The sequence below is a fragment of the Dermochelys coriacea genome, chromosome 5 (genome assembly GCF_009764565.3).
Source record: "Dermochelys coriacea isolate rDerCor1 chromosome 5, rDerCor1.pri.v4, whole genome shotgun sequence".
Classification (NCBI taxonomy): Eukaryota; Metazoa; Chordata; order Testudines; family Dermochelyidae; genus Dermochelys; species Dermochelys coriacea.
Window position 1 is genome coordinate 41,407,201 of NC_050072.1, and position 12,246 is coordinate 41,419,446.

At 48.0% G+C, this 12,246-nt stretch overlaps 1 protein-coding gene across 1 annotated transcript; it reads right to left on the reverse strand.

Annotated features, from left to right (window-relative positions):
• Positions 1–7,760: 7,760 nt before the first annotated feature.
• Positions 7,761–11,596, reverse strand: HTR1A (5-hydroxytryptamine receptor 1A). Its single transcript, XM_038402834.2, has one exon. It carries the CDS (start codon positions 11,046–11,048, stop codon positions 9,792–9,794), a length of 1,257 nt encoding a protein of 418 aa, XP_038258762.1. The 5' UTR covers positions 11,049–11,596; the 3' UTR covers positions 7,761–9,791.
• Positions 11,597–12,246: the final 650 nt, after the last annotated feature.

Below are 12,246 nucleotides of genomic sequence, written 5' to 3' on the forward strand. Positions count from 1 at the left end.
TCTAAGATGCTTGCTCATCCAGCTTGGTCTACAACTCCTTCCTATGAATTTTTTCCCCTTTCTTGGGATACAGGCTTCCGATAGCTTCTGCAGTTTTGATTTAAAGTAATCCCAGGCCTCAACTACCTTTAGATCCATAAGTTCTTCAGTCCAATCCACTTCCCTAACTAATTTCCTTAATTTTTGAAAGTCAGCCCTTTTGAAATCAAAAACCCTAGTTGCAGATTTATTTTTGTTAATCCTTCCATTTAGTTTGAACTGAATTAGAGAGAGAAGATATTTCTGACTTTGGCAGTGATTGGTAGCTATTTAGCACCAATATTCAGCGTTTAAATGTAGTACAACTGAGGTTGACTCTGTAATTCTTTCTTAAAAGACAGAACTCACTCTGACAAGTGTAGGTATGTGACTGTAAAAACACCTGCACATAATTTGCCCTGCTATAATCCATTTACACATAGGTAACTGATGAACGTAAGGAATGTCAGGTTTCAGAGTAGCAGCTGTGTTAGTCTGTATCTGCAAAAAGAAAAGGAGGACTTGTGGCACCTTAGAGACTAACAAATTTATTTGAGCTCACGAAAGCTTATGCTCAAATAAATTTGTTAGTCTCTAAGGTGCCACAAGTCCTCCTCTTCTTTTTAAGGAATGTCAGTATTGCACAGGGGGTTTGGGGTGAAATTTTCCCTCTGATTTCACATGCTGTCTTCAATAAGTCTCTAATACCCAGCTTCTTTCTCTGAGTTTACATGCTGCTGCTAGGCTTCCATCCAGGCTCCACCATTACAGAGGCAGTTCTGTGATAATTATCCCTGCATGATAGCTCAACATGTAAAGGGGTGTAAACAAGTTATATATAGTGCGAGCAAGTCTATTTAAGTCACCAAAAACAGCCCCATAAGGCAGTTTCAGAATATATGAAACAATATTTCATTCTCAAGTCCCTGAATGTGTAACCAGCTCCTTTTAGCAAGCCTCACACTGGTATTCAGTGGGACAGCTTGACTACTGAGCGGGTGGGTGGAAGGGGGATTAACTAGTAGATGATTTAGGGCATCTGTCCCAAACTTCGTCATATTTTAATGGTTGAAAATTTTCACCAGCAGCCTCAAGCTGCTCATGCTGGGGTCTGTGTGCAGCCAGCAGCATGAATAATGTTTTGCAAGGGAGTTGGAAGCCACGAGGCCTCCATCTGCCTGAGCATTTAGTGTTTGTTCTGGTGAATAGAGTACTTCATAGAGAGGTTTAAAGATACTCCACACAACCACTTTGTAAGGTAGGTGAACTCTGCCCATTTTACACAGAGGGTTTCTAAATCATTTACCATCTAGCCAGAGATGAAGTCATTGTGAGAGCTCGATAGAATGTGGGAGGAGTTCCTTGCTCCCAGCAAGCCACAATACATCTAATGGTAGCCCCTAGTTGTGGTCAGAGGTACCTCTGATTGCTCAGTCAGGAAATTAGTTCAGCTGCAGGTGGCTGGCTAGGATGGAGGTTGCACCAGCACAAGTACTATCTGTAGCAAGCTGAGCAATCTTGTACCCCATAACTATGGACTGGTCTAGGATCCTCCACAAAACAGGGAACCACAGCCTATGGGTTTCCTGATCCCAAATGATCTGGGTATTGTAGGGGAAAAAACAGTGACAAACTTTCAGGTCTAGCAATTAATGCTCTGGAATATTTTTGCCAGGAAAAGGGTTAGGAACTTTTTGGGTATTTTAAAGAAAGTTAGGGTATTTCTAGGTCTACCAAACTGGGGATAGGAAACATGGCCAGGAGCCTTACCATCCTGAAAGATTGGCTCTGGAAAGGGGCAAGCGTCCAGCCCTCTTTCTGCATCTGTGACTGACTTGGATTAATGTTTAAACTACATGTTCAAAGTATAGCCCATAGAGAAAAGGTGTTAATTTAATGGAACATTACCCCTTCACATTCTTGGTGTAGAAAGACCAATCCTTCAGTTACTAGCAGTAAGAAATCACAGAGAGTGTACATTTGGGAATGGGCACCTAAGACAATCCATTGCAGTCAGTTTGGTAGCCCTCTTCTGTTCCTGCATTTAGGATACCATTTTGTTACCAACTCTCCTACAACTAGGCAACATTAGTTGTGATGTAGGAATAATGGGGTTCTTTGGAATTGCATGGGCTTTTGCCACTTCCACCACATACAAATCTAAAAGCCCATCCCAAAGTGACAGTTCAGAGCACAGAACATTTACACATAGCACTTTCACTTAGACAGCATGATGCCAGCCGGCTAATGACAGGATTTTTGCCCATTCCAGCACTCTGCAGCAGCGCAACCATTTTGGATTTTCCCACAGACATATTTGAAGCTTTAAAAAGTTCACTAGAATTGTTAAAAATGTTTCTCTGAGCAAGCATAAGGGGCTGCAAAATCTCTCTCCCGGTCACCATCTTCCCTATGAAAAGTGGTTCCCTGGTGGGTTCAGTTCTAAAAATGAGTTTCAGGATGTTTCTTGGAGTAATGTTTGGAGAAGCATTTTGAAACTCAGTTTTAAAGCTTGAAACTTGACTATTAGGACTCCTTTCTCAGGCCAGGTCTACACTAGAAACTTTTCCTAGTATAGTAACCTTGGCTAGGATTGAGATTCTTTTTATACTGACCAAAACCCTAGTGCAGTGGATGTAGTCACACAAGCATAAAAGTGCTTTTGCTACTGTCACTCATTTTGTTTGGAGAAGGGGTACAATCTATACTGGCAAAAGCACTCCTTTGCTGGTATAACCTGCATCTACACAGGGAGGGTTTTGCTAGCATAGCTATACCAGCAAACCTTTTCTACTGTAGACTAGGCCTCAGGCCCTGGCTCAACACCATTGAAATCAGTGGAAAGGTTCTCATTGACTTCAGTGGGAACTGGATGGATCCCACACAGTACAAAAAATTCCTTCTGCCACTGTTGACTTTTTACAATCTTTCCTTTAGTTTTGCAGAACTCCAAAGAAACATATTAAAATGAAAAAGAACTTACAGCCTCAAAAGCTGCTATAGGGAATCATTTGGAATTGACTACATTTGTTGAGGATCACTTCCCTCCAGCCTCATTTCAGACTTAAAAGTTTTTGCTTTCCATTTAGAATTTCTCTGTATTCATTGCCTGGGCTTAAACAACCATCTTAAAAAGAAAATAATGCTTTCTAAACTGTGAGGAAGTTGCTTGTTAGTGATTCAAATCTAATACTGCAACCAAGCACAAATATTGATTTGATATAGATTTGATTCTTCTTTTGAAAACAGAATGTCCTTTTTTAATCGTATTGGGAAATCAAATTAAGATAGTGTGAAAACTACAGCACACAAACAAGATGTCCCATCCTTAAAAGCAGGCTATTTATTCTGTATCCGAGATGATAAACTCGGGGCAAGAGAATGGGAATTTTGCCATTGACTTCAATGGGGCCAGGATATCAGCCTTCATGTTTATTATATACCACTTCTATGCAACATTTTCTGCATAGTGACATTTTTCAAAACCACCTATAAAGAATGTCACTTGCAGCTGGGCAAAGGCTGACAGTTGATCAGAAGTTGAATTCTAGTAAAGCTAAATATAATTCAGGAAATTACATCAGTTGGTGAAAGCACATAGCTGACCCATTTGTCTGCACAGCGCTGTCTCTTAAGGTTTACTCAAATTAATTCTAATTGTATAACATCAAGATACTGAAAAAGCTCCCCACCAGCTGCTGTACATATGTGATAAGAGAGCTGATTAGAAGTCAGACCAATATTCTTCATGTCAAATTCTCTCAAACTCTTGTTGCTTAGCAGAAAGGTAGATTCTCCTTGGGATTTCTGCCTTTTTTTTCTACTTGCTCTCACTAGAGTTTTTTATTTAAGAGCTGAGCATACTGCCTGGTAGCGAATTAGTCTTTAGGCTAGATCCTGATGCCCCTGCATGTGCTGAATAATACCGAACTCTGTGAGTTCTCCTGGTGATTTCAGTGGGACTATTTTCAGAGTGAGGTACGATTCAACACATCTGAAGGCACCAGAATCAGGCTGTTTGGTCTGAATAATCTTGTGTATCCTGTCGCTCACCCCGCCAAAGTAAGTGAGAGATAATGGAAGTGATATCGCTCAAAGAGGGGCCCATTGTGGAGTCTGATTTTTTTTTTCTACTGTGTCCATCATTTCTCCACTCCCTTCCTAATGCAATCGGCCTGCTGATTGGCTGCACCCTGTACAGCTGTTTCTCTCCCACTAGAGCATGATACATTTTCAAGTGAGTTCTTGTGTCAGAGGCTTGCATGTGAAAACCCTCCTTTCCCATATATTTTGTTTCCATCCTTCATTGTTATGCCTAGGGAGGTTGTGGAATCTCCATCATTGGAGATTTTTAAGAGCAGGTTACACAAACACTTGTCAGGAATAATCTAGATAATACTCAGTCCTGCCATGAGTGCAGGGGACTGGACTAGATGACCTCTCGAGGTCCCTTACAGTCCTATAAATCCAAGATTCTATAAACAGCAGCTTGCATCGCTGAATCTTTTTATTCTAGGGTGGGAAGGAAACTTCTCTAAATTATACGGGTTTTATTTCCAGGTGGTTTATCTTCTTCCTTCTCCTCAAATACCAGTGCCCTGTTGCTGCATAAAGGTGCTACTTATTTCTTCTTTAGGCCCTATTATTTCTTTGGCATTATCCCATGGGGAGCTTTTCAGAACCTGGGTTTTCCCTATGCCTCTGACTTTGAGATCCTGGATTTCTCTGAATTATCATACCAAGTTTAAAAGTGGAGTGTCTGACTCGGTATAGATAATACCAACTTTCTAGAAGCCTTTCCATAAACAGGCACTCTGCTTTGCTCTATGCTTAGTGACTGTGACATTCCCTTGTCTCAACTGACAACAGAACCCAACCCTGGTTTTGTGTTTTCCTGCTGTGATCCAAGTTTTAACATTTCCCAGTAGCATTTATTCATGGTACAGGTACAGGTACAGACCCCACCAACTGAGTTTTTTTAGCAAAATGACTGTTTATCTCCTCCACGTACATGTGTTTCTCCCCTTCTTCTCTTTTATTTTATTGATGGAGGGTTAATCTGTTCTTTTCTGTATTTCTAGTGTGTTCACTACTTTTTGCCATGTAAAAGAAAATTAAGTTGATAGCGTTATCAGGAACAACCTGGAAACTTGAAAATAAAATGTCAATACTTTGTGCCTATGTGTTTTTAAATGTAGTTAATACTCTCAGAACTCTTTTTCCAACCTGGCCCTGGGCTGAGTGTCACCTCATTGATGATATGGAAGAGGGGGAGATCAGTTATACATGCACACTTTAAGTTAAAAAAAATTCACAGGGATAAAATAAGCAAAAGTGGATTGTTGAGAGTATATTTTTCACCTTTTTGTGAAACCAGTGGAAAATCTACACTACTGGGCTCTGGTCTTACATTAGAAACCCCCTCCCCTCATTGTATATCTACCACCGCAGTTACACCCAGTTTCTTTAACATACATATTGGATTCAGAGTAGTAGCCGTGTTAGTCTGTATTTGCAAAAAGAAAAGGAGTACCCGTGGCACCTTAGAGACTAACAAATTTATTAGAGCATAAGCTTTCGTGAGCTACAGCTCACTTCATCGGATGCGTTTCGATGCATCCGATGAAGTGAGCTGTAGCTCACGAAAGCTTATGCTCTAATACATACTGGAGTGAGTATTATTACCTCTTCCTGTAGTGCTAATACAGGCTTTACTAGGAGCTAGTGCTCCTTTCTTTTAGCATTTTAATCCTCCTTTAGAGCACCCAATTACCACGGTCAATTAGCATGGACAGACAGCTAAAGAGGCCAGAGCGCTGTCAAGCTGGTAGCTACCATCTCATAGACACATCACAGCACCTGCATTAAACTGAATTTCTCTCACTACTTCTCCTGGGGGAGGTTTTCGAGTGAGGCACAGAGTTTTGCTTGCAGGGACTCTCCGGCGTTTGGGTGCAAGAGAACGGAATCCCAGCGGGGTAAGTCCCGAGCGATCGCTGCAGCCAGAGCCCCAGAGAGCTGGGGCTTCAACTCCAGTGATCAGCCTGGAAATAAGTTGCCCGACCCAGCAGAAAAAGGAAACCGCTCCAGCCCTGCGCGAGTGCTCTGAGCCTGCCACTCGTGCGAGAGGTGAGGCTGCTCCCTTCCCCTCTGCCAGCGGCGGCCCCTCTCTTTGAAGTGGAGGTTGCGGGGGCGGCAGGTGAGAGGCCAGTGGCAGACACTCGTGGCTTTAGCAGCGGGCTGCAATCCCCGCCTTGCTGCTGCGCCTTGGAGCTGCTCTGGAAGTACCCGAGAGACGGGGAAATATACACCCTGCCCCGCGAGAGAGGCCCCTCCTAGGGGCAGGGGAGGCCCCCTGGTGACTACAGAAAGAGGGGCTAGGGAGGGGAAATAGAGTCCGGGCTGAAACGTGCGACTGTCCCTTTAAACCCATTGTTTCATGTTCTCTGTGTGTGTGTGTGTGTATAAATCTCTCCTCTGTTTTTTTTCCACCAAATGCATCCGATGAAGTGAGCTGTAGCTCACGAAAGCTTATGCTCTAATCAATTTGTGAGTCTCTAAGGTGCCACAAGTCCTCCTTTCCTTTAAACCCAGTTGCTCTGGGCCAGGGCTAGGTCTGGGCCAGTCGTTAAAGCCCCGGGCTGTCCCTTCGGCTTACGCCATGCCTCCGCCGTCACAAGCAAAACAAGTCGGCGCTCGGGAGCCAACGCTAATGGGGGGTCTTTTCTGGCCGCTGCCCATTGGTGGCCTCCGCCTGCCTCCTGCTCCGGGGCTCAGCGCGCCCAGGGGAGGCCCTTTGGTTAAGACCTGGGTCTCCGTGCCGCCGTGCCCGAGCGCCGCGGAGGCTGCCAGGACGCCGGAGCAAGCTGCCCGGGCGGCAGGTCCAGCCCTTCCACTCTCGACCCCGACCCGCTGGCCAGATCGGTCGAGTGACCTTAGAGATGGCTCCCTCCTGCAAACACTTCCTCGGCTTCTGTCCTGCCATCCCTCGGGCAAAGCGTGTACGCGTCCTCGCTGGGAGAGGAGGCCTGCGCGGCGGCTATCGCTTCTCTTTGAATGCGGGGGGCGAAAGGGAAGCATCGATCTGTCGGCTGCGATGAGAGTTTTCAGCGTTGGCAAGTTGTTTTAAAAGTTTCTGAAGTGTCTTGGAGATTCAGTGCAAGTAAACAAATGGGGAAGGGGGGCTAAAATGCACCGTTCCGGTCAAATTTAAGCAGGCTTACATTTGAAATATAAGCGAGATGTGCAGAGAACCATCAGCCCACTCACTCTCGCACCTACACAGACGCACGTGTGATTGTATCATTGTCTCAAACACACGCCCGCCTACTGGATACGTGTATGTGGAGACAGATAAATAGGGGATTGATAGATAGATTCCTTATAGGTTCAACAAAATTAAAACCAGTCACTTAAAACGCACTTGCTGGTTCTTTGAACTCAAGTCACAAGTTAAGTGGTAGGCTAAATTTTCAACTCCTTCATAAATGACTGTACATTAATTTTCCTTGGTATCTTTTGCACTTAAAAAATACAACTTCGTTTTACAATAAAGAAAATCCAGAATGTACACGGAGTTAGGAGTGATCAGAGAGAAAGGGGAAAATAAGATCAAAGTTCACTTTAATTGAGAAAAGGAGGTCAAATAATTTTTCTTATCAGAAATTAGACTATCTGAACATATTCAAATCATTGCTATCATTTAACTTTGGAAGCTGTTTAAATTCATAAACGACTTGACATTTACATTCATGTGAAGCACAGAGTTAACATTCCCATTTACCTATAGGTAGTACAGATTATGACAAACTAAAGAAGAAAAATATGTATTTTTGGCTAAAGCATTCGATCTCAAACTACCTTCCCAAATAGGAAGAATTCAATCCGTTTAATAGTGCAAAATAATATGCAACCCTGTCAGATCTGAACGGAATAACAGATCACGATGCATATACCCTGTGTGAAACTAAGAGGCACTATACAAAATAGACATTCTGGCAATTCAGTTGAAATCACAGTTTAAGCTATCCCAATTTCTGACTTTAGAAAGAGCTGTTAGTAATACCTTTCAGTACAAATCAGGTTATTTCTTGACTCTCATCAAAAGAAAGTACCTATATCTATATCTATATCTATATCTATATATCTACAAAAACCTGCAATTTTCTTGAGTCAAAGGTGGGGTTTTTTGTTTAAAAGGAAATTGACATTGGGCGAAGTATTCAGGAAAGTTTTGTTGAACAGCCAAGAAGTCAGAGCTGACAGTATTTGTTTACTTTTCCACACTTTGCAAGTGAAGTGTGAATAACTACACTCTCTTTATTCCAAATGCATCCGATGAAGTGAGCTGTAGCTCACGAAAGCTTATGCTCTAATAAATTTGTTAGTCTCTAAGGTGCCACAAGTACTCCTTTTCTTATAGTGTGAGTGTTTGTTCAGCAACAATGCCGTAGCTAATCACCTGTGCTGGGAGAGAGACTCATTGACTTATTGCCCTTTTCACTGCACAGCATCAAAATGTGATTACCCTGGTTTAGCTGGGGAGGAGGGAAGAGAGGGCAAGAGAGAGAAAGCAGCACCAAGCAAATCGTTTCAAACTTCAGTAAAAGACTGCTTGTTTCCCAAACGAGCAGTGTGATTCCTAGTCATACTTTTAAGGTGCTTTTCAAAATGAAAACTTGCGTCTTATTTTCAAGAATTTTTAAACAATAGATGTATTTGCGCCTGATAGTCACGCAGATGGGTTCTGTGTGCTTTCTTAATGAGAAATCCTCGTTCGATTAGGCTGTTTTTTTAAAAATCGGTTTATAATTAGGTGAATTGTAATGACTTCATGTTTAGCAAAATCTCTCTCATGTAAACAACCTAACTCCCATGCACTGAAAGGTAGCGGGCTACTATAAATACATGATACAGACATATCAGTTAGTAATGAGATCAGAAGTACCTTGTAAGGTTATAAAATTATGTTTTCCCCCCAAAACGAAATTCACTTTTCAATCTCGCTGCCAGCGACGTAACTTTTTAAGCCCCTTCCTCCACTGTGGAAAGAACTGCTTCAAACTCGCACTTACTCGACCAGATCTAGGTTAGACTCAGAGCGCTCTGCAATCTTCTTTTAATCCCAGAAAAAAAGACAAGAAGGTTTTATGCATAGGATGGTTTATTTAACCGATGCTACTCGAGCAGACAAGGTGGTTAACAGCTACCACAAGCAACGATCTGCAAACCCCAGGTCTACCCAAAATAAATACAAGTGGCGAAATAGGGTGTCATTAAACGGTCATTAAATTTGTTAGTCTCTAAGGTTCCACAAGTACTCCTTTTCTTTTTATTAAACGGTCTGAGTACTGTGTAAACTCAGAGGAGCAGACGGCGCTCAAGTTAGCTGGGGAACACGTGCCAGTCCGTTTTCCAAAGCGCTGAATTGCAAGCGCTAAATTTGCAGTAGTTCAGAAAGGGGCTGACTCAGTTTGTGACGCTTTGGGAGGCGAGGATTGGAATCGGGAGCGGCATTGTCTCCCCGTGGAACAATGGCAGACGCTGCACCGGAGTCTGAACTACTTGGATTTGCAGCACGCTGTGCGTTGTAACTAGGAGGAGACACTCAGGTGCTGCGCGGTAAAGTGGCGCTGCCCCTGCCGCAGTCCTTGGGAGAGTGGTCACCGGGGGAGGGATGGGGGGTGGAGGGCAACAAGCAGATAAGGTAGTAGCAGAAGAGATGTGGAGTTTGATGAAGCAACCGCAGGGAGCCCCCGAGGAGGGAGTGTCCTTCACTGCCTGCAAAACTTGCACTTGATAATTTTCTTAAAAGCACTTTGGAAATCTTTGTTGAAATAAGCGTAGATGATGGGGTTGAGGAGGGAGTTGGAATAGCCCAGCCAGTTGATGACTGCGCCCAGCCAGTCCGGCATGTAGCACTCAGTGTCACAAAAGGGCAAGACCAGGGCCACGATGAAGAAGGGCAGCCAGCAGAGGATGAACGTGCCCATGATGATGCCCAGGGTTTTGACCGTTTTCCTTTCCCTGGCCAGAGCCATCTTCCTCTTGGCCTCGGTGCTCCTCTCGTTCTTCTTCTCGAAAGATGGGGCCAGCGGGGTGCTGCAGGGCTCGCTGGGCAGGGGCAGGTGAGTTTTGGAGGAGTTGTGATATCGCTGGACCTCAATGACCTCCAGAGCGGCTCCCTCCTCCCCGTGTCTCGCGGCCCCGTTGACACACGCGCTGGGCTTGGGCTCCACCGTCCGCTTCCAGCTCTTGCTGGGCTCCCCGTTGTTTTTCTTCTGCAGGGTGGCCGGGGAGACCGTCAGGCAGGTGTCCGCGATCTTCTTCTTCTTCTTCTTCTTCTTCTTCTTCTCCGCTTTCTTGACGGTCTTGCGGATCCGGAACCGGGCCGCCCTGAAGATCCGCCCGTAGAGCACCAGCATCAGCAGCAGGGGGATGTAGAAGGCGCCGAAGGTGGAGTAGATGGTGTACCCGTGATCCTTGCTGATGGTGCAGGCGTCGGGGTCCGACCTGTCCTCGGGCGTCCGCCAGCCCAGCATGGGCGGGATGGATATCAAGAAGCCGATGAGCCAGGTCAGGCTGATGAGCACAGCCGCTCGCCTGGGCGTCCGCTTGTTGACATAGTCGATGGGGTCGGTGATGGCCCAGTACCTGTCCAGGGCGATGGCGCACAGGTGGAGGATGGAGGAGGTGCAGCACAGCACGTCCAGGGAGATGAAGATGTCGCAGGTGACCTGCCCCAGCGTCCACTTGTTCAGCACCTGGTAGAGGGCGGCCATGGGGAGCACCAGCACCGAGACCATCAGGTCGGTGACGGCCAGGGAGCCGATGAGATAGTTGGCCACGTTCTGCAGGGAGCGCTCCAGGGCTATGGCCGCGATCACACAGGCGTTGCCCAGCAGGGCGCAGAGGATGAGGGCGCCCAGGAAGAGGGAGGTGAGGAGCTGGTAGCTGAGGGTCACCGCGGCGCCCGGGCCCCTCGCGGAGGACCGGTCGCTGGGGGAGGTAGTGTTGTTGGCCACATCCATGCCGGGGCAGCTCGGAGCGCATGGGCAGAGCGCGGCGCGCTCACGCCTCCGCGCTCCGGCGGGCAGGTGGCGAGTGCTCCGCTCTCCTGCCGCGAGTCATCGCCGCGGGCCGCCGGGCGCGCCGCGCCGCCGGGGCGCCTGGCCACGCCGGAGAGCCCTGGGCGGGAGCGGCTGCGGGCATCCAGGAGCGCGCGGTTCACACGGCGTCGGGCGGCGCAGAGTGGCGGTGCCTGTCCAGGCCGATCCCCGGGGCGAAGCGCGGCTGAGCGCCCGGCCCCGGCCCCCCTCTCCCAGCCGGCGCCCGCCGGGCTCCGAGGGGCCGGCACGGAGCAGCCTCGCTGGCGCTGGCGGCTTCTCCCCTTCACTCCCTCTGCCTGGCGTTGTGCCCCTGGCGGCTCCTGCTCCCCTCCCGCTCGCTCCCTGTTTGATCTGCTCTCCCTCTGCCCCCGCCCCCGTCCCTGCTTTCGCTCTCTTCCCCCGCCCCCTCTCCTCTGGGGTGGCTCTCGCTGCCGGGCGGCAGTTGTACTCCGGCCTCTTTCATCAACCGCGCGGGCGGAGCATCCTCTGCACCCGCTGGGGCAACAGCAAGCGACGCGATCCGCCCCCTCCCTGAGCGAGGAAAGCCCGGGCAACCCGTTGGGAGCTTACCCGGTGCCGCCACACTGTGCGGCTTCCCAACTGCCTCCAGCGTCTCCCAGTCAATACCCCGAGGACCCGAGCTTGGGTGCCCGGGTGGGGTCGTCCCCGTGTATTGAGACGTGGGCTTGCCTCGTCCCCTGCCCTGTGGCCAGCAGCCCGGGCAGGCTGGCGGGGGGAGCGGGGCGCGGCGCGTTGTGGTTCTGCGGGGCGATGCTCGCTGCGGCTCCGTGCCAGGGCTGAGGAATCGGGGGCCCATGTGCAGGCTGAAGTGGATGCTGCACATCACGGAGTGTGTGGCTGCCCTCCCCCCCCCCGGTTCCCCTCCCCGCGCAGCTTGGGCCCTTTCCTTCGCGGCGAGCTTTCCTGGGCAAACTCCTGCCCCCGCGGGCGGCGCTCTGTCAGCCGTGTGGAGGCGCTTGGGAGCGATCCCCGGCCTTAGCGAGAGCCGCCGGCGATGCCGACGCTTTCCCCGAGACTCAACTCCGGTGAAAGTCTTCGGCCGCGGCCGTGGGCCGCCTGCAGCACCCTGGACAGCTCCAGACGTCCAGGGCATTTGTCG